The 26,072-nt window shown below is 37.4% G+C and overlaps 1 protein-coding gene and 1 long non-coding RNA gene across 11 annotated transcripts in view; one reads left to right on the forward strand and one right to left on the reverse strand.

The window, feature by feature from the left end:
- Positions 1-15,993, forward strand: part of OCA2 (OCA2 melanosomal transmembrane protein) — a 191,840-nt gene extending 175,847 nt beyond the window's left edge. For all 10 annotated transcript variants that reach the window (XM_019283069.3, XM_019283066.3, XM_019283070.3 and 7 more), the window contains one exon: positions 15,391-15,993. In XM_019283069.3, coding sequence (XP_019138614.3) covers positions 15,391-15,478 — 88 coding nt within the window. In that variant the 3' untranslated portion in view covers positions 15,479-15,993. The remainder of the gene's footprint in view (positions 1-15,390) is intronic.
- Positions 6,274-26,072, reverse strand: part of LOC109143964 — a 41,820-nt gene continuing 22,021 nt past the window's right edge. Inside the window, exon 3 of the long non-coding RNA XR_002044426.3 lies at positions 6,274-10,927. This is a non-coding gene — a long non-coding RNA (uncharacterized LOC109143964). The remainder of the gene's footprint in view (positions 10,928-26,072) is intronic.

Below are 26,072 nucleotides of genomic sequence, written 5' to 3' on the forward strand. Positions count from 1 at the left end.
CTGAACTTTGATTTGAAGAGAGTGAGGTTAGATTAATTGGAGGGAGCGGGATCAGTGAATTGTCAGCACAGGAGTCATTGCTGAATTCCATGTATTCTGTGGTGAAATTATCCAGAGTGAGAGGCAAGGGAAGTGGGAGAAGAGGGTCAAGAACAGCATCTCTTTGGCAAGAGGACACAGTGACGCACATGTGAGTAGAGATCACTGGAGAGCTGGAAGATGAAGAGGCCTCCAAGGCCAAGAATAGTACAGGCAGACGTGTCAAAACCAGTGACTTGCCAGGAGGAAGAGAAAGGAACATTTCTTCTAGTTTCACTTATGAGGTCAGTTCAGGGGACTCCAGCGAGAATGATTTTGTTGGCAATAAAATGAAATGTTCTATTGTTATCAAGTCTTTTTAAAGTTAGTGTTGCTGGCAGAAGGAAAAAAAAAAGAGGGCTAACTGAGGCTTGAAATGGAATCTCCTCTTGGTTGTAGTAGTTTACATTACAGCTTATTGAGGAAAATTTAATTTTTTGCTATTATACACTAACATGGAGGAAAACTACATGACCTGCATTAGATTGTAGAGCTGATCCCGCCAGATGCTGTGAATACTGTACAAGATTTATGCTCTTTTCAAGGAGAAATAGGCAGAAGGTAATGTATAACTTTCTCATTGGCCCCGTAGGGCTTTTTGACTTACAGCATGAACTAATTTCCTTTCTCTGCCACAAATGCATGTACATGCATTCCAAGGAGAAGAAGCTTTATATCTGGTATACTGACATTCAAAAAGCCATTGGTTAAATCTTCAATCACTTCTCATGTTTACATGGCCTTCAGTGTTGTCTCAGTGCTCTATTCAGACTGCAGAAAAAATATCTCCTCAGTTAAATGGTTACTAAGATTATCCCATGTTTTCAATATTGTACCGCAAATCTGAGTACATTCTTCTGACACAAAGTATATTTAGTCAGTGTGTATTCTGAAGTGCTAGCAATTAGTATGTCAATGCATAGAAGAATTTGAAACACTAAATATGTGCTGAAGCTTATCATTAAATAAATTACTTCAGGGACACACGTGCAAGTTGTTTATTTCCATTGTAACTACCAGAGCACAGTACATTTGGTGCAAACTAATAATATAGTTGCCTTTAGAAAAAGTTTTCAAATACATTTTCCATCCTCAATAATTTCAGCCGATACATAAAAACAGTTCACTTGTTCTTCATATTTTGGCAGATATTATTCTTCATCTTAAGAATAATTGGAGTTTTCAGGTATGAGGTAAACTGATGGAATATTAATTTTTGGCTTTGTGAGACTTCTGAACAGTATTTAGAATATGCAACTGTTCAGAATAGAAACTGCATGCAGAAGTATTATCACTTTGAGCCATAATTATACATTATTCCCTGCTCAAGTGATGTTTTCATGTTCAATAGGTATACATCTGAGTAGTAAACTGATTAAAATCTGGAAGTCTTTGAACTTGCTTAGAGATAATTCATTAAGTCATACAGCTTTTAAAAATATTTCAGTAAATGGAACTTCACTTTTCTACTGCCTGTTGAAGTCTGAAGTATATACTGTGGAGGTATCAACAGCAGTGCTCGAATTAAATCATGTTGAAGTTTAAATTAAATTGTGATAATTTTTTTTCTTTTTTTAATAAAGGAATTTTAGTTTTTCTGTATAACTTAACAATTCCTTAGGAATTACACAAAATTTCAAAATGTATGCTAATTCATGCCAAATTTTAACTTCACATTTCTTTCTCTTCCCTGTTACCTTCCCACGCCTATAAGCACTCTGATAATATTGGAGACTAGAACTACATAATGGAAGCACATTCAAAGCTAGATCCCTTGCTCTAATCCTTCCTGAGTCATATAGTTTACTCCTTGTAACAAGTATGTTTCTGGAAAAAAAAAAAAAAAAAAAGCCTTTGAAAAGCTTTTTGTTCCTTTCTTTTCATCAAAGCCTAACTTTTCATCTGCTTTTCTGTACGATCATATTGCTGTGAATGTGTCACCATGTTTTCCACCTAATAACTTCTGAATGTGCTTATCAACTTCAAACACTTTTGGCAGGGGAGAGAATGGTGGGGAAAGGGGGCTTGATGTCTCAAGTATAATCACAATCCCTGAAATGTCATCAAAGTTGGTGTCTGGGAAGAGGAAAGAAACCCTATTAGTATTCTCACAGAGGGAAAGAGCAGTCTGAGGCCACACTTCTTTACACACCAAAAAAATCCATGTAGGTGAGCATCATTATAAGTTATAGAAGAAAGGTTTCTACCTAGACAGAAAGTCAATCAAACTTGAGACACAAATAGGTAGGAAATAAGGCTCCATTATTTTCTGGTGTTGATGGAGCTGCTTGTCAGTAAAGGCAAGATTTATCTCACCTCACTTTTCTGTTCTACAGTGTTATCTTTATTTCCATACTTGGCTTTCACTGTAGTCAATGGAGAGAAACAGCTCTCAGAAGATGATTCATTTCAGAGTACAAGCTGTGTGCCCAGGAACAGCATTTGAGCTCGTAAAGAAACGGGAGAAGATAGTCCTGTTCTGACAAACTGTGTGTCCAAAGTTGTGGATAAATGATTTGGTGGGAGCAGGGAGGAAAAAGAGCTGGAGAAGGGATCAAGTCCAGGCAAGCAGAGGTGATTCTAAGAAGAGAAGAATTAGTGAAGTGCTTGCTCATTTACATGCTTTTTGTAATTTGACTTGAAGAGAAAAAGAGCCAAACTGCCTTAACTCATTTTCTGTTTCTATTCCACCTGGGAGATGATACAAAGTTCATACACAGTTGTTTGTATTGAGCAACACATATCTGAATTTTCACATGTGTAATGTCTTATGTGCTGATATAAATTGGTTTTGTTATCCAAAAAATTACTACTTTTTTCGGGTTCATTCAGATTCATCAAATGCCAAGTTTCTAGTTAATTACAACATTCTCAATTTGATTAGATAGTCACTATAGTTGCTGAAGTAGAGTCTTATTCAAATACTGTTGAAATTAGAAAGTGATTTTTCAATTAAATAGGGTATTTTTGCAATTACCAGAATTATTCAGTGCTGGATTTGAGAGTATTTGATTGGAGAAATTCTGTATCTCCAAACAATGTTTTGCAAAACAATTTGCAAGAGGTCCAAACAAAAAGGTAACTTAGATGGTAGAAAGAGGTATGAAATCTGGGAAACTCAGAGAACATTGTTGGTATGAAACTTATATACATTTGCCATATGTGCCCTGATTAACAAGCCTTCTTATGAGAAAATATTAATTTTTCCTCAGCTAGAGCTTGATTTATCCAGTGCTCCATGTTTGCCTGCCAAGGCATCATACAGACATTTGGAGTCACATCAGAATATGGTTTTACAGGGCATTTAATTTTCTCAAATAATTAGATATTTTTAATAGAACTGGCAAAGTGATTTTCCCTGTAACTAGACAATGTTTCAAACAGATTATCCTGGTGTCTCCCAGTACAATCAGAAGAAAGGAGTCTTTACTGTTTATGTTATTTTCATTATAATGCATTTGAGTTTAGAGCTGCTCGAAGGAAGTAGTGCTTTTTATGGAATAGGATATAGGGTTTTATTTTCTTGTGTAAATTAGACACTATTTTTCACACAAAAGATGTGGTAGTATTTACTGTTTCTCCTTGTTTTTTTGCTGCTTGAACTTAGCAGTAAATTTTTATAACTTAAAAAAAGAAATTATATTCCCGATTATATTTACATTCAGGGGTACCGCATTAATATAAACAGCACTAGTAAAACACTTGAATTATAACTTCCTAATCATTACTTGTAGTTTTTCAGCTTCAATGAAGGTAACTTAAATAGGGCTACTCTAAAGTTTAAAACAGAAAAATAGCAGCTCAATAGGCTAAAACAATAATGGTTAGGTAATGAGAGTGGTTTTAAACTGATAGTGACTAAGAACTGCTTTTATGGGAGAAGGTACCAAACTTGCTCCTGAAAAATAAATCAAGTTTTGTTGGGTTGGGGAGCTTTTTTAGGGGGGGTGTTAGTTTGGGTTGCTAGGGGCTTTTGTTTGTTTGTGGTTTTGTTTGGTTGGTTTTTTGTTTATTTTTGTTGTGAGGTATCAGTTTTATTCCACATGTCTTTAAAAAGTCTAGTAAAGCAAAAGGAAAGGATTAGTCCTAGTAAAGACTATAAAAGAGTGTTGGGCTGGAGGATTTCTGTGTTTGACATATACTACTAAATATTACTAAACAATTTTAAAAGTATTTGTGGTTTTGTTTTTTCTTTTTCTGTGTTTGTTATTAAGCCAGTTTTTTTTTTTTTTACTGCTTGCTGATAATAAAGGCTGAAAAAAAGTATTAGAGTTTCAAAACTAAATGTCATCATATAGATGAATTGTTTTTCTAGTACTATGGAAATTATCTAAAGAATAGACTTGCTAAAGGCAAAGGGAAAAAACCCCATCTAATTATTCCACTCAAGAAATACTCATATTCCATCTCTGGCACTCTAAGGATATTAGTACCTAGCTTTTGTTTCAGATTTTGTTTCATAATGCTACAGTAGAAATGCATTAAAGTGCATTCTCTTTCTGAGGCAGAAAATTCAAAACTCTGTTGACCTTAGCTGGAAAGGCCAAATTCAGAGAAATAAGCTAACATGGAAAAATGTCTTAAACATATCTGAAAAAATAATCCTGATATTTTTGAAAGCTAATGTGTTTCTCTGGTGGGACTTAGGTATTGTTCACAATCACTTGATGACACTTAAACCAACTGTTTGACTGTCCAAGCTGTTCAAAGGACTATTACCCTTCTGTGTTCTGTTACCAGCTAAGTGTGGACCTCTTTGCATGCTTACATTCCTGGAGTAGCAATCCATCTCTTCTGCTGCAGAGTTGGAGATGGGAGGAGAGAGACAGAAATTAGTGTAGCAACCATCTTAGTTTTTGCCCACTTGTTTAAAATATCAACATAGTTAATTATCTTCATAATTAAAAAAAATTCCGGTGATTTATTTCTGTTTTTCCTTCATTTCAATCACTCTAATTCCTATTCCCAACACAGGCCTCAGTAACACTCATGATGGTATGGGTTACATCACAACACCTGGACTAATGTGTCTTTCTCGAAGAAATTTCTGAAAATGTAGTTAATTTTTAGTAATTGAGAACTTGACTTTCTCAAGCTCTGACCTTTTAGTTGGAAGTTCCTTAAGGCTGTCTGCCATCTGTAACAATTAGACAGTGATGCTTCTGACTGACTTAAAACGTCTGTGAACTGGTCATGTAGCTTAGCCCATGTTTAAACATCCTGCTAGTGGTACTTATCTGCCTCCCCACACTATACTTCTTCCATCTTCTCCATCTGTTAGGTCTCCTCAGGGTGGCCTTGTTGTGGCCTTCCAGTACCTGAAGAGAGCCTATAAAAAAGATGGAGAGAGACCATTTACAAGACCATAATGGCTCCAAACAGAGAGTAGGCTTAGATGAGATATTAGAAAAGTCTTTACTGTGAAGATGGTGAGACACTGGAACAGATTGCCTAGAGAAGTTGTGGATGCCCCATCCCTGGAAGTGTTTACAGCTGGGCTGGATGGAGCTCTGAGGAACCTGGTCTAGTGAGAGGTTATCCTTGCCCACTGCTGGGAGGTTGGAACTAGATGATTTTTAAGGTGCCTTCCAACCCAGGCCATTCTATGATTTCTATGATTTTCTTTCATTTCATTACAAATGTTGGTATATATCTGTGACAATCCAGAGGGGTATATTTATATATTACTTATTTTTCTAATGCTTTTTATATGGGAGCTTTAACATGCTGTAGAATGGATGCACTTAGAATAAGATGCATTTTATTTAACCTTAGTTTGCTAGTGCACTTAAAACTAGACCCGTTTATAAAAGTTTTCCTTGTAATGAGCATGTAAGAGCTCAGATGTGTGATTTCTTTGGGGTAGAAAGGCCTGTACACTGTAGTGCACTATGATGGCAGTGAGGGCTTGTCAGGCTTCATCTTCCCCCTCATTTGCATTTGGTTAACATTTCATAGTGGCAGGGAAACTTCCAAGTGCACCCTGCTGGAATGAAAATCTCCACTCTGCTGTTCGCTTAGATTGTACAGCCTGTAGCATAGGGTTTGTGGTAGAAAGTTTACTGGCCTTACATCATTAACAGCCTTTTATCAGGAGGCATCTGCTGAGTTCATAATGAAAAATAATCATTAGTGCACAGGAAACATCCTTCTACTTCTTAATTCAAAATGCAATTACATTGCTCCTTTGTCCTGGTGAACTTCTATACATGAGTTCTCTATCATTACATTGTGTGGCACAAGAATTGGAATCTCAAAGTGAGGAGAAAAAGAGGGGAACAGGGTGGAACATACTCTTTTTTGTGCAACATCTGGCTTTTTAGCAAAGTCGAGGGCTTTTAAAATAGTTGAGTGTGCTCTGATGAAATTATTAAAGAATGGGCTGATTAATCTCTACCATAAAATGTCATTTCCTTTTATCTTGTGCTTTAACCAAAATAAAAGAGTACATTTGGAAGAAAATAAAACCTAAGAAAAGTGCCCCAAGATACCATTTGTGAGGGTTGGGATTAAGGACATTAATGGAAATAACATTCAAGCAACTTCCTTTCCTGAATCCTCACTAAGAAAAAGCAAGAGAATAAAGACTCAGTAAAGGTTATTTAATTTGAAACATTTTGGAGCTAAAATAAATCACAGTTAATTTCTGTCATATCTGTTAATTTCTTTGATTTGTTTAGACCAAATACAAATGCAATGTAGTCTAAAAAATGGGTAGATACAGTTTGTTTCAAAAACATACAAAGTGTTTTATTTTATGCAACATTTCTATAGCAGGCAGATTTGAGCTATAAAAAGGTATTTTAACAAAAATGTCCTTAAGCCTTGAATTTGCTTTTTGCAAGGCAAAAAAGCATATAATTGTTGGAAGTGAGTTTACAATATGTTAAATGTTTCATAAAATACAGAAACTGTAACCACAAATATTGCAAAACCTATTTCAACAGTCCTAACACATTAATTTTTGCACAGTAAACCTCACTAGTTTTGTATAAATCTATCTCATTAGTAGAATATTTGTATCAGAACCATTCAAACAATTCATGAGAACAAATGCTGTCAGACAAGATATACTTCATTGATTTCGTCTTCTGGTTGGCCATGATGATTTTAATCTTCTTAAGCTCAGACTCACAACCACACCTCATTACACAGATGTGTGGAAGAGGAATAAGTATGGCTTTCCCAAGAAGCTGAACTAATTACATATATTTGCATTTCCTAGACTTTAGAATGGTGTGAAGGTTTCATAACAAAACCAGAAATCACAAATTGAGGATAAAATTTGTTTTGGGATCTGCCTAAAAGATGTGGAGGGCAAATATATTGCTAATATGTGATGATAGATCCAAGGTGACATGAAGTGCTGATGAAATAAATAAAACACTAACAGATCATCTTGAATCCTTATGCCACATTTTATCATGGCATATCATACTTCTTTAGTAGGGTATGAAGTGAACTAGCCTGTCTATAGAGATGTTCCCCTAATAGTTGTAGAAACTTAGAATCCTTTAGGTTGTAAAAGACCCTGAATATTATCAAGTCCAAGCATTACCCTAACACCGCAGAGTCCGCCTCCAGGGATGGTGACTCCACATTTCCCTGACCAGCCTGTTCCAATGCCTAACCACCCTTTCAGTGAAGCAATTTTTCTGAACATCCAACCTAAACCTTCCCTGGTAAAACTTGAGGCCATTTCCTCTTGCCCTATGACTGGTTGCCCAGAAGAGACCTTGCTTGACACCTTGCTACAACCTCCTTCCAGGTAGTAGTTGAGTGATGAGGTCACCCCTGAGCCTCCTCTTCTCCAGGCTAGACAAGCCCAGTTTCCTCAGCTGCTCCTCACAGGACTTGTGCTCCAGTCCCTTCACCAGCTCTGTTGCCCTTCTCTGGAGACAATCCAGCACCCCAATATCTTGTAGCAAGGGGCCCAGAACTGAACACAGGATTCGGATTCAAGGTGTGGCCTCATCAATACAGGGGCACAATCACTGTCCTGGTCCTGCTAGCTGCACTATTTCTGATACAGGCCAAAGTGCCATTGGCCTTCTTGGTCACCTGGGCATGCTTTGGCTCAGGTTCAGTGGCTGTTGACCAGTGCCCCAAGGTCCTTTTCCGTGGGGTAGATTTCCAGCCACTCTTTCCCAAACCTGTAGCATTGAATGGTTTTGTTTGACCGAAGTGCAGGATGTGCATCTGGGTGGATCCAGCCAGCCACACAGACAAATTTATCTGTATTATGTTGGTCTTTCCCAGAAAAATATTGCCAGTAGTTCTGTGTGTTCAGGTTTGTTTCTGTACTTGAGGTTGTGTTCTTCCCTGGCTGTCTGCAGGATTTCACATTTTTCTATTGGAATTGTATATTTATTTTTAAAAGAAAGGTCAGATACCCTTGTCATCTAACAATTGTTTTGCTGATTTTTAAATGATCAATTCTAGTATCTTTTTTACTAGAAGTGATGTGTTTTCCAATTTTTTTTTCATAGTTTTTCTTACTGGTAACTAACTTACCATATATGAAGAGATTTTGGATAATTATCAGAGTCACTTGTTCTGACAGTCCTGTATTTAATCTCAGTTTCACTGCAGTGACCGAGACAAAGACTGCAACAAATTAACAGTCATTTGAAACTGCCAGGTGGAGCTGGCAGACCAACTATTCTCTCAGAATTAAAGTCTGAAATTTTTCTTTACATAATCAGAATTTTGGAAGGCCAATTTTTGAATTTTGGAAGGCTGATTGCTTATTCTGCATATAACTATGTCGAGGTTACAGCCAAAAACCTCTAGGAGAATATTCTAGAATGTAGGAGGCAAACCATAACACCTTTATATTTTCTTGCTCAGGATCTGATTTTCCCTATCTTAAATTTACTCCTGGCAGTAATTCTCTTGGAAATCTTGGCATAGACTCAAACAGACAGAATATCATGCGAAATTATTATAAATTTAGCAAGCAGATGAAAATAGAATTATAGGTTTTGTTCTGTGTTTTAAATTTCACATGAACTCCTATGTATGGTAACTAGTAGGTAAGCACACTGTAATTTTTATGTAATTCCAGACTGTATGAAATTCACAGTAATTTAATGTTAAATTAATGATCACTTGCAGTGTGAGCCACCTGTTCTCTGAGCTATGACAGGTGTCTGGATTTAAAGGGGTCATGGGCATGTGATAAACATTTTGAATATGTTTCCTTTAAGCTGTTGGTAAAGTCCATACTTTCCTTTCAGATAAACTGGATCAGTATGTCAAAGACTAAGAATGATGGAAAGGTTGATACAACTGAAATGATAGGACATTCATAAGGTAGTCTACATTGAAAGAAAGGGAAAGAAAAAATAGGATGAATATTGTGGTTATATCCTTCTGTTGAAAAGAAAATTACTTACTTTGCAAATTGAATTATGACATTTCATTAAAATGTGTAACTTTCCTTTTGTTCAGAACTAACCTTATGTATGTCCTAAGCATGCCCACACCTGAGTCTCATTTTTGAGGCTGCTTTCAGAAGCTTTTAGATGTCCTTTTAAGAATGAGCTCATGTTTATCAAAATTCCAGAGCAAAGCACTGCATGAAGTGAGACACTGTCCAAGATTGAGAAGAATTATCTTCCTGTTCTTCAACAAATATTTTCTGATGAGATGTCAATCTTCAGACGAGCAGATGATGCCTACTTAATCCTGTGTTGAATAATAGAGGAACAAATAAAAGTGTGAGAATCACAGATTGGTTGAGGTTGGAAGGGACCTCTGGTGGTCTCTCTCAAGCAGGACCACCTAGAGCCTATATCCCTGGCCCACATCCAGATAACTTTTGAATACCTGCAAGGATGGAGACTCCACAATCCCCCTGGGTGACCTGTGTCAGTGCTTGGTCACCAGCAGAGTAAGAAAGTGTTTCCTGATGTTCAGACAGAACCTCCTGTGTTTCATTTTGTGCTGTCTCTGGTCCTTTCCCTGGGCATCACTGAGAAAGGCCGTGTACTGTGTTTTTTACACCATTCCTTCAAGAACTTATACAAATTGATGAGTTCTCCTCTGAGCCTTCTCTTCTCCAGGCTGCACAGCTCCAACCCTAATGCCTTTCCCTGTATGATTGATGCTCCAGTCCCTTAATCATCTTTGTAGCCCTTCATTGGACTTTCTCCATTATGTCCATGTCTCTTGTACTGGCAAGGCCAAAACTGGATCCAGCACTCCAGGTATAGCCTCAGCAGTGCTGAATAAAGGGAAAGGATCACCTCTCTTGACCTGCTGGCAATATTTTCCTAATGCATCCCAAGATACCTTCCTTGTTGCAAAGGCGCGTTACTGGTTCATGTTCAGTTAGTATCCACCATCTGTCCAGCCCGTGTCTGTTTCTGCAAAAGCTGAGGTTATACCTTCTATAGAACTTGCAGTATGAAGCTGATACAAATTGAGAAAAAGCAAAATTTTAAGCCTGATGAAAGTCCACCAGTTGAATTTAAATTGTGCATTAAATTGCAAGTACAAGTAGGAGTAGAAGTTAGCTTTTTCTTTTTTAACTCTGAGCCCTGTCTACCACCAGGCTTCTTTCACTGCTAGTGGTTTGGTCTTGGGAGATTTCTGCTGTTGATTTTCAACTGAGAATCCACTGAAGGTTTCCCATTTCTTTGGAGACATGCTTCTTCCAGAGATTTCCCCAAGGATACACAGGCTGTGAAATTATGAGCTGTCAATGAAGGTAGCGTCCGTAGGCAAGGTTTTCATGCATGAGAATATTTTGTATTTTGTGTTCCAAATCAGGAAGATCAGGGCACTGAACCTGGGTCTTATACATACTGGATCCTGCTGGCTCTTGAAGCATCACAAAATAGAGCTGCAAGGTAATGTAGGAGATAGTTTGTTCAAGAAAACTCAATTCTGACCCCAAAGGCTTCACTATTATTATTTAGCAAATAATATTGGGTAAACTTATAATCTAAGAAAACTGTAATATTCACTTCTGTAGAAACTTATTAAAAATTGAACTTATTCTCAGAATAGTCCTACAGCGGTTTGCTTTTCTCCAAGTAAATACAGGGCCAGAAATCTTTCAGTGAGACAGAATTAGAAATATCTAGGTCATTTCCAGTGAAAAGGTTCACTTCTCTTGCTGGTTTTATGCCCATGGTTGACTTCTAATACATATTTCACACTTACCTTCACAGAGTTTCATTTTGTTCATTTCAAGTTCTCATTCTGATTTGTTAAGAACATGCTGAATTCTGTTCTCCACAGAGTCTGACATCTGTCCCATGCTGGGACAATTTGCAAGCTTTTCGTTACTGGATCGCTGAAGTTATTAATAAGTAAAACTTTGTCCAAGACAAATCCCTGGTGGGGCTCTCACCTGAAATATTCTCACTATCTCACACTGAGCTAACATCTGCTTTTTGTGTATATTTAGGCTGGGCAATTTCATTTAGATAGCAGTTTTATGTTTAAGCTTCTAATATGAAAAAGAGGAGGGGAAAAATGGGGTGAATGATAAATCCTGTCATCCTTCCCTTCCTTGTATCTGACCTTGCTTCCTCTCTGCAGCAGTAAAACCTCCTTCAGCTGGCTGTAGAGAGCTGAGGTGCAACTTTTGAACCATGCAGGCTCTGCGTATATCCCTGTCTGCAGAAAGGGAGAGACAAGGAAAGTGCAGTGCAGGATGCAAAAATGTATTTTTATGCCAAATATGGTCATTAGTGTTTCTTAGGAATCTGAAGTTTTAGAACATGAAAGGTTTTGATAACTTCTAAACTCTTACTGATCCTTTTCCCATGACAGGAAAAACTGAATGACATGGTCCTTTTTGACTCCAAGGGGTATGCTGGAAATAAGAGTTTCTGGAAATAATTTTTACAATGTTTAATATGCATTCTTGGACTTAACTAAAGACAATATTTGTAGCTGTACATTGTTTCATATGTGGCCTGGGACAGGAACTTTATGTTCCTTGTGGAAGAGCAATGGGTAGTGTAAATAGCACGATCCCATGATACTCAAGAAATCGATTAACTCTGCAGTAACTAACACTTACTGATGGTGTTTATCTCTTCTTGCTCTGGTACACAAATTCCACATTGAATTTGAGCCAATTACATTAGTGCTCAGGCCAGCGAGCCTGAAATTCAGACCTCAAGTTGCGGGGTAATTGCCCATGCAATGAGAGTAACAGCTTTGCAATTGTGCCCTCTGCAAGCATCGACACTATGTGCAATGAGGTTCCTCCCCAGGCCGGCTGCTTCTGGCTCCAGCTGCACATTTGACTGGCACGGAGATAGTCGTGGTATGATCCCAATTCCTGCATGTGGCCCTGTATAATTAATCCATTTTCCTGCATGTAACTCCTCCAAGTTTGAGCAAGCCTTTTTTTTCTTTTCAGTGGTCAAGTAGCCCTTGAATCATTCTGGATCCTTTCTTCCCCTTGCCAGTCTTCACAAAGGCATCATATTGCCATTCATTGCTGAGCTACTGTGCGTTCTCCAGGGAGGTTTGTTAGGTTGCATTAATACAGATTAAGATCTGCTTTGTCCCCACTCCTTCCAGTGCCAGCTGAGTGCTTGCCAACTGTGAGGTCAAGAGATCTATGTTTTCTGTCAAACAGCAGCCGCTGTTCTTATGGACACTGTAGCAACCTCCAACTCACCAGCCTGTCATGTAGATAGAGCTGCAGGGAGCATTCATTAGATATAATAAAGGATATGGTAGGGGGTTTTAGCCACCCTATTTTATTCCTATAGCCATTCCTGGTTTTGCTTTCTTTTTTTGCCCTATCAGGACACTTTTATCTAAGTGAGATTAGGGAATCCCACATATCAGTTTGGCTGACAGAAGGCTGGAAAGTGTCTGCAAAACAGTTGGCTATCCAGGAAATTAATTTAATTATTTTCTTCCTTTTTTTCTAAAATAACTCCAGGAGATGCTTTAGCTCTGCTGTTTTTCAATATTATCAGGTTGACCATAGTTTACTGACTGAAGAGTGATTCAGCTCTTTGAAGAAATGAATCATTCAAAAGCAAGGGTCTGACCAGTTGGACTGGAAAACATGTAACATTTCTCTGCAGTATATTTATGCGCGTTCATAAGAACAAACCCCTCCTCCCACCTCCCAAAAAAGTCCTCCAAATACATTTCAGACTTTTCAGGAAATATTTGAAATCTGTGACAATTCTCCAACCCTTTCTAGCAATTTTTCACACCTTTCACCATTCACCTCTTGGACACATCTGACCCTTCTCTCTACTCTCATTTTCTTTTTTCCAAGTCCAAATGGCAACTTAACGTTAATACTTTCGGAGTCAGAACAGCAATAATGATGCCTGATGCCAAAATGGCAGAAAAGGCCAGCACAGCAAGTCCAAAACCCCAGAGAGATGGAGGAGAAAGCCTCTGGAGCCAAGTATGGTGGGAACTGTCCTTCTGGGGCAGATCTTGCAGGCAATATTGGTTGATGGGCACAGGGACACTTCTTGTACACAAGGAGACAGGCCAGCTTCTTCAGAGGGATATCAAGGACACAGAAATGAAATCATCTGTCAGTCTGACAGTCTTCCCTTTGTACATTTCCTGTCTTGCAGGGGTTTCCTTTTTTTTCTCTTGGATTGCATCTATTTCTATAGGTGTGTGAGATGAGCACACTTTGATACTGGGTCAAGAGTGACCACGAAGATGGCATTATGGGCAAACTTGCTCTTTCCTAAATAATTCCAACATATCTTTTAGAGTGCTTGTGTTCATTAATTGCCTAGTTATTCTGCAAACTTTATAGGCAAGGCCTGATTGTTTTTGTGTTTGCAGTGATGTTCACTGCTGGTAGAATTCCCTTCTCGGTAATTCAAACCAATGACTGTTAAAGGCGATAGCACTTCTGATCTGCTGGTCACATCTATGCCTCTGCCAGTCAGCTTTCCAGAAAAACAGCAAAGGAAGAAACATCTCATGAGGATCTCATGAGTTTAGGGTAATGTCGCAGCTGCAGGTAGAAAGCGGATGGTAATGAGCAATTGAGAAGTTTAGTTTTCATTTTATGCAAGTGGTTTCATAGCCTGAGGGAGTGGGGGCCAGACTCAATGCCCCAAGAGATCTCTTCTAGCTGTAGCTTCCTAAAGGAAGGAGCTATTCATTCAACCAAGCTCAGAGAATAGTGTCCTCCTGTCCCCTACAAAATGGTCATCTCTTCGTACTCTCTGTCAGTAATGGCAGAGGGGAAAAGGCTCGAGTAACTTCCTAGGGGCAAAGTAAGGCAAAAAGGCACAATTAATATACCTACACGTAATAAGTTGGTCTTAGTTCCAGAAAAAGAATGAATGAAATGCTGAACTTCAGAGAACATTGCCATGCTTTTCTTGGTTTTATGGAAACTTGTCTGAATTTGGCTAAAGAAAGTCTATAAGGGTATCATTTGTGGCATGATCATTTCTCATCTCAGTTCTCCTTGTGCTTTTAGTAACATAAAACAAATGAATGTGATCACAGCAGTGGTTTTTCACAGACCCCTGGTATCATACAATAATGCTTTTGAGTTTCAGAAAACTTCTTTCTTTTCACACATCTGAAAGACCTACAGTTTTAGCCATCAGGACTTGACAAACTCCACAACATCCTTTTCACTTGTCTGTCTGTGCTCTCTGTGTTTGTCAGTCTAAAGAAAGCTATTAAATCTGGGTGTTGCCTGAAAATCTTCTTCTGTTGTGAAAAAGAAATAGCTGTTTGGGTAGAACAGCAAAGTTTTAGCACTTTACAAGTGCCTGGGGTTTATTTCCAACAGTCTGTTCATACTCAAGTCTGTTAGACCTGGTGAGAGGTATGGAAGAGGAATGCTACCTGTATGTGACTCAGATCAACAGGGAAACAATGTAATGAGTTTGATCCATATATTGTGTTACAAAGTGCCATATCAGGATTACACACCTAATCTGAAGGGATGCACAATTGAAAATAATTTCTAATGCTCCATAATTTGTAAGAATTGTTATTTTACCTGTATAATTGCATGTTGTGTGCGCAGAAAAAAACCTGAAAAACACCAAAGCAACAAGGCATGCAAGATTCTGAGATAATGTAAATTGCAAGAGATGTCCTGAAACCAAGGAAACAATGTAAATTTTGACCTTGTATCTCTAAGGTCGGATGTAGAAATGTGAGCTTGAATATTAGACTGTTACATGCTCAGTACATCTATGCTTTTGGTATTGCTATAAACATATTTTTCACTCAGAATGTGTAGGACAATTCAAATTTCCTTTTTGTAAATTGGTTGGAGAACGAACTATAGTATCCTTATTAATCTTTATTTTATTGTTGTTCCAGGTTAGGTTTCCCCATGATGATCGTGTCCTGCACCATCGGAATGTGCTATCTTCTTGTTGCTCATGTTGTAGTAGGTTGGAACTCATAGTAATTTATACTTTCAAGACTCAGATAAGTTTTCTCTTTTGTTTAGCTTATATCAGAATGCTAAGAACATATATGAAAGGAAAAAGATGTATAAAACCCCAACATATGGTATCAATCAAAATGATTGTTGGCATAAACATCAGATATGGTCATTCTTAACCTTTTGTTTTATGAACAATATGCAGAATGAGACAATAGAAATTAAAATAATCCATATATTTCATTATGAATGCAGGTACTGTGCAGATAAAAAGGAGCTGTCTCAAGGGAATATGCTGTGCCTGAAAGTTTGTATTGACACAATCTGAGTATAGTCACAGATGAAAAACTCATTCACAATAGCAGATGTTCAGTAATTTCTTTCTAGGGCTTAATTTTTCTTTGTCAATATATTTAGCTATTTGTATGAAAGTAACTAATATTCAGGTTGTAATAATTGACAGTTAAGCAGAAATTCTGTACTCTATGAAGGATGTATCATTATCTACATTTAAAATAAACATGTCCTGAAAATGTGCTGTGGAAGAAATTATTATTTTGGAAGCAGGATTGCATTCCACTGAGGCTTTGTTTTTAATTTTAAAGCTCCTAAACAGTGGTAGACTACCTCTATTTTTTTTCTTAAAATAAACTAATTCCACTCTTCTTACAAAAGGATGAATATAAATAGTGATAAAGCATCAGACATTTTCCATTTAATATTAATTCACTTTTGTGAAGGAGTACTCTAAATATTTTAATAGGTTAATACACTATATGGAAGAATGACCTCATACTTTGGCTTTGATTTCCTTATCTCCGGTAATAATGCTTTAAACCACATATATTGTTCTTATAATTGGCTGCACAACAGGTCAAAATTCTCATTATGAGTATGAAGTCCTGTGAGGTATTCAAGAGCTAAATGCCCATCTTCCAAAACCTTGGTGGGTTTGGCCTGAATTAATGGTGGGTGTGTTTTATCTTGAGCCAGAAAAATTGGCAGCCTGGTTAGTGCAACCCAAGACTGAATTAAAGGAAGCCCGTAGAGATGATCAAATGTGGCTTTTCCTTCTGCTTAGTCCTTGAGATAACCAGGTAAGTGAAAAAGAAGCAGTATCTTTCCCACAAAAGTGATGAGATGTGAGATTAATCATGCATACCGTTTTACTCATATATAGGTTGTGTCCCAGGATTTGTTTGAAGTGTGAAAAGTGATATTAAGAGGCCAATGGAAATGAGGCACAGCAACCACTCAAAGCAAGGGTGGCTGCCACCCCTCCAAGTAGATTCAGTGATAGCAGAGAAAGTGTGTGGAGCCAGAGGGGAACAGCTGTCTCCATTGGCCCAAGACCTCCCACCAAGACTTCCATCCCCACCCACGCTCAGCCCCGTGGATCAGTGAAGTCTCCTGTGATGGGGCTGAGTTTTGCAACACTGTTGAGAAACCTCGAGGTTGTGCTGACAGTGACCATCTGTAGAACAGAAGATCTTCTCCCAGAACTAGCATAACTTCTACTTCCTTTTATCTATATAAAAAAACCCAAAACCAACCCAAAACACCCACCAAATCCCTGCAATAAGTCTGGATCAAAACACAACAAAATAAAACAAAGAATAAACGATGACCTGAAAGACACTCCTTCGGGCAATTTTTCTGAAATTGAATTTGGGCCTGTCTCACTCTCAATGTCAAGAGCAGTTTACTATGTAATAACTGGAATTTTGTTTCAATTAAAGGAACATTTATTTTAATCAACTTAACACTGATCTCTGGTGAAAAATTGTCACATGGTATTTTAAAGCTCTCAACATTTCTCACAGTGGGGCAATCTTGGTGCAGTCATTGCACAAGAACTGTTGTATTAAGCCCTAGAAAATGCAAAATCAGCTTCTGCTAAAACTTTGAAGTTTTTTTTTCTTCTCTGTTCCACTAAAACACCCTTGGCATGTAGGAGTATAAAAATGAGAATATGATCGCACGAAACAATGTGCTAATTATTTTTAATTGTGCTTTTTAAGGAATAAAAAATTAACCAAAACCAAACCCCTGAAACCTTCCTGCAAATTCTGAGCAAACTTTTGCTAATAATGCAATCACACTAGCTGGCACAAAAATTCATGTCTGCATTTACAGTTTGCAGGAAGAAGGAAAACAGAAATGCAGCAAATGATCTCCACTCATTCATGCCCCCAAATACTTCTGAACACTTTGGTGCAAGAGAGATCTCACTGGCTTCAAAAGTGCTACATCAACAGGACTCAAATGGGATTTTCTTTCTGCTACGTTACTTGTCCTGTCAAAAGAAGACAAGTAATGCACAGGGATTACAAAATCATGTTGGTAACACTTTTAGGCAACCAAACTTGAGTTTATTTTGCTACAATGAAATTTTTTGTAATGACATATTGTTTTGCTAAGTATTTTCTCATATAAACTGACTTTCCTTCCTTCAACAATCTTTTTTCTTTTTTTGCACAGCCAAGAGCTCATTAAGACCTTAAATGAAAAGGCAAATTATAAAAATAAAATAAAATTGTTTGTTTACACAGAGCTTTATGTGAGTGTAATGAAAATTACCTAGGTGCTTCAGAGAATTTCAAGGTAATGAAGTACACTTTTCATTGCCTTCCATTATAGTTATCAATGTAATCTGCACATCAAAAGGGCACAATTACAGTGGCTACATCCTTGACAAAACTAGTGTGTAGGATTGCATAAAAATGGATTGACTCTGAAGAGTGAGCAGAGTTTATTTTTCCAGTGAAATCTCTCTAAATGACTAAATAAAATATTAGTTAAGTAATAAGTCACGTAGTAGTGTATTATCTTTAGTATGCTTTTGGCTGATCTCAGAGGATAGTTTTTTCATTGTCATTGACATCCCATTAGGCTATTTGGTGATGTTTGTTTTAAGACATATAGTGAATATATATATATGATTTTCTGAGATCTGTTTGCCCTTTCTGAGCTGTGTAAAATGCAGTAAGACAGCAACATATGAATTATAGCACTACCAGGCAACTACCAGTCAGCCATACCCAGTAAAAGAAACCATTTCCAGTAGATAAGCAAGGTAACCACTGAAAGCAAGGAAAGAATCATGGAGATACTAGAGATTCACCAAACAGTGAGCTATCTAGCAAAGAATAGCACTGAGAGTGGCCAAGGGTCTGCTCAGCCCAGCATCTGTCCCTGGCAATGAGGCGTAGCAGCCGCCCCTTTCAAACAGCGGAGCAAATATAAAATTGAGTTCTCTGTGACCCAGAGATTCCTGAATGAGAGACAGCAGCTCTGTGCTGTTTATACACTGCAGCTGATGGATTGTCCTTCCACAAACTTATCCAGCTCCTTGCTGAACCAACATTTGAATTGAATGTGAATGTGAATTCAACATTTGTATCAAGAAGTTGTATCAAGAAGTTTCACAGATATACACTGTGGGAAAATTATTCCAGATGTTTGCTTTGAACCTCTCCTTTGCTAATTTATTTTTATGACACATCTCTCCCAACACCATTCCCAAATCTTTTGGTTGGGAAGGGATAATGCATAGCCATAATTTTTCTAAATCATGATTCTAAAGATCTATTTTTAGTCTGGACATCACAGTCTATTTGTTCCCTTGGTATAAGGGAATGCTCTCATATCTTTGCTCATCCCTTTTTCCACCTTTGATGTTTCACTATGAACTTTTTGAGTTGAAAAGGTGAGAACTATAAACACTAGCCAAGACACCATAGACTTACACAGCAGACTGCTTATTTCTTCTGATTTTCCATTTTATTCCTGATAATTGTTGAGATCACCTCTTGGACTGTTATTGACAAATAAACCTAGGCATTTTTATGGAAGAACATCTTACAGTAACAAGCAGCATTTCCTGAGTGATAATTATTAGTTCACCTTGTTTAGCATGTAAATTTAAGCTCAATTTTGCTCCTCTATCTACATCACTTCACAGCTCTCCACAGTGAATATCATAGAACAATTTTTCCCAGTTGTTTGCTCTTGCAAGGGTTTTTTGTAATTCTTTACTATTAGCAGTGTTCTGAATAACCCTTAGACTTCCACATTTAACCTTTTACTTCAAACTCTAGACCATTTAAAAATATGTTGACCATTGCAGACCCAACCTGATTCCCTCTAGAGCCTCATGGAAGGGTCACACCCCTTATGCTGTGGTAGTTTAATATTTTTAAGAGCTACTGAATATTTAATCTCTATAGTAACTACAGGTCAAATCAAAATGAGTTTAAAAACTGGAAATGTTTGTGAACACCTTGCTAGCAAGATGTTACTGAGGTGTGAGTCAAAAAATGTTTCTCAATTCTATTAGAATAATAGAACTAAACTGTAGAATTCAGAAACAGCCAGTCTTGAAAAAGATCTTATGATTTCTTCTTTGAGGCATAAGCCAAGTGCAGATCATAGCTATAAAAGGAAACTGAATGGATTGTTTCATAGCTACTCATAACAACTTATTTTAGGCCATGCTAAAGCTTCTGGTACCATGTCTTCATTAACACTAAGTCTAGTCCTAGAAAGCAATTCTGTTTTTCTTAATAGAAGTTGAAATAAAGTGTATTATTTCTAAGAAACCAAATTTAAAAGATATGGTTAGAAATGAAAATTGCTTGAGCACCCAAAAAGAGAAAGGTCTCATCCAGAAGGTCAGTTATTTACGAAGTATGTGCAAAACTTGTCTTCAGACAACTGGCACTGCAGACTTCCTCCAGTGACTTAGCATGATTTTAGATTTACTATATGGGAACAGGTCCAGGAATAAAAGACTTCTCTTTCCTCTGTGTTGCTGGCATTCTGTGTAACCTTTTATAGTCAAAGGATTTGTTCACATACTTGTTTCCTGAATATATCCAACTTTCTGAAGTCCTTACTAAAGACCCTTTTTCTATATGGATGCCTTGGGTTTTGCAAAATAAATAAATATCACTGAACACATAGCAAAATATGCAGTTATATGCAAACACCATCTATTGTTTTAGATACTCATAAAAATACGGAAACATCAGTGTAACAGCTATCACATGGCTACTCCCTACATTAACTCCCATTAAAGAATTCATAAGTTCCAAACAGCAGAAAATCAGTGGCACCTGAAATAGAAAATAAATATGCTAAGCATAAGCCTCTGTGTTTGTTGAAATGGGATGCTAGGAAAATGATTTGGAACCAAATTAAAAAAAATGAAATAGCTGAAGCATTAAATTAGTATTTCTGAAGTGAATGTATGACAGGAAATCATAGCAATTCAGATAAGTGCTAACCAGCTCAGATGAAGTCAGCATGTGAAGATCTGAGCGATTTATTAAGGACAACTGGAAATCAACGAGTGTTGGTGATATATTGAGAGGAGGATTAAAATCTTCCTCCATAGATGCTCTAAAGGGAGAGGATGAGAGAATAAACCTTTCTTCACACATTTCTTATTAGGGAGAATATTATAAGATTAGGAATATCCTAGAGCTACTCAAAATAATAAAAAGCAAAAGGGGTTTTCACTATGTTTAAATTTGACCACATACTGTTATTTTGTCTTTTCAGGTTGCTGTTGCAACTTTGATAGGCAGCAGTGATTTATTAGCAGTGGTTTTTTAGAGCTTTGCCTAATGAATCAGTAATGGGAAAAAAGCCCTCTCAAGATGTGGTCTTGGCCATCATTACTATTATCCTGGTTGGAGTAAAAGACTTGCTGCTATTCTTAAGAAATCAACACATACTGCTTTGTCCATGGTGTATGAGCTGCTTAACTGTACAAGATAATAGGAGAAAGGTTGCTGCAGAGTGCTACAACAGGAGGCACAATCCAGCAGGGAGCTACAGATTTTTCTTTTTTTCCTGCTTCCTTTCATGCCAACTTCTTTCCTCTTGCATTTATTGTTCACCAGATTTTTTCCTTTCATAAATATCTGCTATTTTAAACCTTGTTCGTCATTCACACTCTATTTGTCAAACAAAACCTTAACTTACTTGTTTTTCCTGCCCCACTTTTCTCCAGATGGCCTCTGTCTACTTATCCTTAATAAAGTTTATGAGGGAGAAAAACCCCCTGTTACTTACAAACCAAGTTAAGGAAAGTAGGAAAAAGGGTTATTTCCTGATGTCAGTGATGTGCATAGTCTTCTTCTATTTAATATATACACCTATTGTACTTTCCACCTATAACCTCTTGTGTGTGTTTCAAGCATTGGTCGTGAAGACCATTACAGACACTGAAGTAAAAAAATCACACCAAGTCTGACAGTGCTGGGGCTCATGAACATAAATTGAAAACTTAAGATTCTCCTCTAATTGACTCAGAAGTGTTAATGGTTTGGGATGTTTTGTTTCCCTTTGTCTTTCCTGAATTCACTTTTGAACTCAAATGGCTGCAATTAGAGCCAGTGTATTCATTTCTTAAACTACCAGAGCGCCTAAGAAAAGGAAACCTGTGGAGTACATATATATTTTTTAAGGTTTTATAAATAAGGATCAACTTACCAGATAGATAGAAATATATCAAACTTTGTGCTGCTAGTTTGATTATAGCACATAAATTATTCAATTTTGATCCAGATTTTTAGTGGTGGTTAAAGCTATGAGTAATGAAATCTAATTCATACATTCCCTGACTTAAAGATATGTGCATTTCCATAGGCAGAGATCAGTCCATGATCTCAGGAAACACACAACTGTTTATTTTTAAGATCTGGTTGGAAAAACAACTTGGGAGATTAATGTGGGCAAATACTCTGACCTCTGAGCAAAATGTTTGCTTGTAGATCCACCAGCTCGGGCCCCAGGCAGTGTGACTTGACTGGCAAAAATTTATGTGAAGAAATTTTTCTGTCTTGACTTTGTGAAAATGGGAAGAAATATTAATGTCAGGCTGAAGAAAGATATGAATAATGTATGCTGAGGTTTTGTACCATACCAGCTGAAGTCAATGAAAAGTCCAAATATAATGTGCTTGAGCTCAAAGACCTGTTAACTGCTATATATGATATCAGGTATGCACAAGCACAACATACATGGTGATTGCAAGAGAAATCTTGTCAAGATATATTCCAGATAATAAATATTGTCATTATAGGCACAGTTTTCAGTGTTGTCAGTAAATAAGGCCACTTGACAGTTCAAGATGCTTGTCAAGAACAAGATTAAGGGAAGATGAATATTAAACACATAATCACACAATCCTTTCTCTTGCAATAAAATACTTCCAGTGTTCTTATTTCCACTGTCAGACTGGAAAAATAAGTAGGTGGTTAGGTTTTCTCCAAAGCAGGTTAGAACTCGAAATTTGTTTCTAGATAAGCCCTCCAAATTAATATAAATATTCTATATTTACAGAAAATTGAAATATATTTTGCATTTTAATTGCTATAAACAACTTTAGATAGCAACAAAATCCAGAGAACATCTGTTATATATACGCATACAAACAGACAGGAGATTTTTAAATATTTAAATTTGTAAATATTTATATTTTAGATTTGGCATTTGTTATAAGAGTTTTTAAAACCTTTACAGTAAATTTCCCCTAATATAATTAAATTTTGGATGAATTTTCTGTGGTCCAAATTAGGCATGATTTGTCTTCTATTTTGCTGCCCTTGTAAAGTATCTGTCAAACTTGGCATCTCTGCACAGGAAAAAAATTAAGAATTAACCCATCAACAAATTTTTCTATTGATGGATATATGTAGACAATGTCTATACTTACTGCATACACTAATATTGAAAGAGTTTGCAAGGCCTACACTCAGAAGAGGGAGAACACCCAAATAAAAGTTACACAACCAACCTTACGTTTGTTCCTTTGTGATAAATGGCTGCTTTTATTCTCTGTGTGCACTGTTCCCTGCATAAGTCCTCCTTGGATTTCAAATGTCTATTTTTTTTTCTGTTATAACGATTAATAAAGATATCACAGAAAACTGGACCTCATACAAAGCTCAGGTAGGTTCATGTGAAACATCTCCTCCCTACCTGATGTATTAAGCATATGTTCTTCAGAGAAAGTCCTTGATTCGGGAAAACATTTTTATATATAAATATTTAAATGATATTTTGTTTCTAAAAAGGCATCTGTGTTCTTGTATGGTGAAATCCTTGCTTAACTGCTTTCCTGAACTGGGGCTTAGATTGAATATTTAAGTTTATTTATCTTGGTTCTATTACTCTGACCTTCATAACTTGGAGAAAGGGAATGGGTTTGTCCCTGAAAAGGTGCTGAACTACAGAAATGTTTATCTAATTGCCCTGTTTGTATATGCAAATCCAAACTTGGAGGTTTATAAAATGATGTGTTCCCAAAGGGCAAGCATTTGATAATATAAACCTATCTGTACTGAGAATTGGGAAGAACATCCATATTTATTCGTAAAAAAGCTTTCATAAAATCTTCAGAAATCCATGGGATTAGTGGCAGTGAGGACAGTGAGTGAGCCAAGTTTCAGGGTGTCTGAGAAAGTTAGACTTCTCAAAAAAAGTGCAAATGAGGATAACAGGCTGTCTGATGAAGATGGTATTCTTATTAAGTTAATAGGTTTTGTGCTAAAACGAAATCTGCATTAAAGTCCTCGATTTTGTAAACAGGCTGTCAACAACAGTTTTTATGTATTCACATTATGTTTTGGCTTATTATTCTTAGTAAAACTGATGCCAACTTGCATTACATTTGATTGTGGAATGCTAAACACATCTTAGTGATAGAACATAAAGAGATTCATACAGTTTTCACCTCTATAAGGCTAAGCAAAGAATTTTGTGTACCATAAATCATATTTAGCTCTTCAATATGCTTAAAAGAAAAAGGTCTCATAATGGCAGGAGGTAAGCAGCTCTGAAGATGCTGTGTCCTGTATTACAATTCAGAGGATGATACAGGCAAGGGATGGCAAGAGATTTTATGCAGCAGATGAGAAATGAGAGTTTCCAATCTCCATGCCATTAAACAGGGCAGTTAGAGTCAGACCTGCTCTCTTTTCTACATTTCTGGTTATTTGGTGCCTGGCACCTGGGTGTGAGCTTTTCACTTCTGTTGCGTTATCATCATTATGTCTTGGGGAGATGAATTACTCAGAGCTGCTTCAAACAGCACAGCAGTGATACTTACTTTGGTAACTGAAGGATGACAAAGCTCAAGGAAGGAAATGAAAGGAGAGGGGATGTCTTCAGCCTTGCTCATGAGCCAAACTTACCCCTGAGGATGGAGGCATTGATTCTGACATGAGACATGTCTGCACCTGTATTTTGATGGCTTCTCCTCACAGAAGACTTGATTTAGGACTGTGCAATGAATTCTCCAGGGGTGAAATGGAGCAAGAAGTAGGACTTTGTTATTGGTGGGCTGTTCAAGAACCAATTCTGACTGGTAGCATGAAAATAATACCTCCCTTTAACCATCCTGTGGGTCCCAGTTCCCAGTGGCTTCCTAGAGCAGCTTCATTTCACAGTGAGTTGTTCTGTTTTGTGGGAACTTTATAGTTAGTCATTGCCTTCGATGACAACTGAAAACATTTGCTCAGGGCAGCCAAGGGGGCCATCACAGGACCAAAAGCAAAAAACAATGAACATGAAGAAAGCTCTCTGGAGAAGACAGAAGCAAGGGAAGCACCAACAAACTCCTGGCTGCACAACTATCTCTGCTTCCTGGAAAGAAATTATTTGCATCATTTTGCCTGCTGGAAGGACCTGCTCTCTGTTGTTGGTGTAGTCATAGAGGCCAGTGGGAATGGGATGGGGCTTCATGGCTGTAAGCAACTGTCAGCAAGTGTCTTGTAAGGCAATTTCTCTCCTGCTGCAACTGATATGGAAGGGAAAGAGTAACTGAGATACAACCAAAAAGCCTGCAGGGTACCTTGCAGTTGTTTATGTCATTGCAAACACTGTTAGGTGGGGTTTAATAATGTTTTTGTGCAAGCATAGGTGGTTGTGCAAAGCATTTTCTTGTCACCCATTAAATTTTGTGCATAGTTGTCTCTGTTTCTGTGCATGCATTTAGGAACAGGGCAGTGTAAATGACAGATAAAACCGAGGAGGTGCGCAGGAAAGAGAGAATCCTGTGGTATACGGATGGTCCATAGCCTCTGCCCATGTCAGGTCTGGAAACAAGTCTAGCAAGTGTAATATGTACAGATGACTATGAGTCTTCAGGTAGTACTTTCCTTGCACAGAATTTAGTGCAGTCCCTACCTCAGTGACATTCTCCTTTGAAGAGATATTATGGTTCCTATTAATTCTAATTCTAACTCTTCTGATCAAGCTAGAATGTTTTGTTGTTCAGTGTTTTTAGATGAAACCCTGAAGTGGTCCTGTTGAAAATTTTTGCTAACTGCTCTTTTTCTCCCCATGTAGGAAGGTTTTTTGATTCCTCTTGTCTATTTTAGAGGAGGAGAAACCCTCCCAAGTCTTCCAGCAGCTTTCTCACATATACAGCATACAGAATAAACAGGTGCCTCTTTAATGTCTCCTAAAGAAAGGATCCTGTAAGTCAGTAGCTTTGGAAATGTTGTAGCTTTGTGTTAATGTTAAATTACACTATACTTGGAGACCTCAGACGTGAACTGAAATTGAAATTTAGTTCCTTTTCTAGAAACTGAGAAGCTCT

The sequence above is a fragment of the Corvus cornix genome, chromosome 1, assembly GCF_000738735.6.
Source record: "Corvus cornix cornix isolate S_Up_H32 chromosome 1, ASM73873v5, whole genome shotgun sequence".
Taxonomy (NCBI): domain Eukaryota; kingdom Metazoa; phylum Chordata; class Aves; order Passeriformes; family Corvidae; genus Corvus; species Corvus cornix.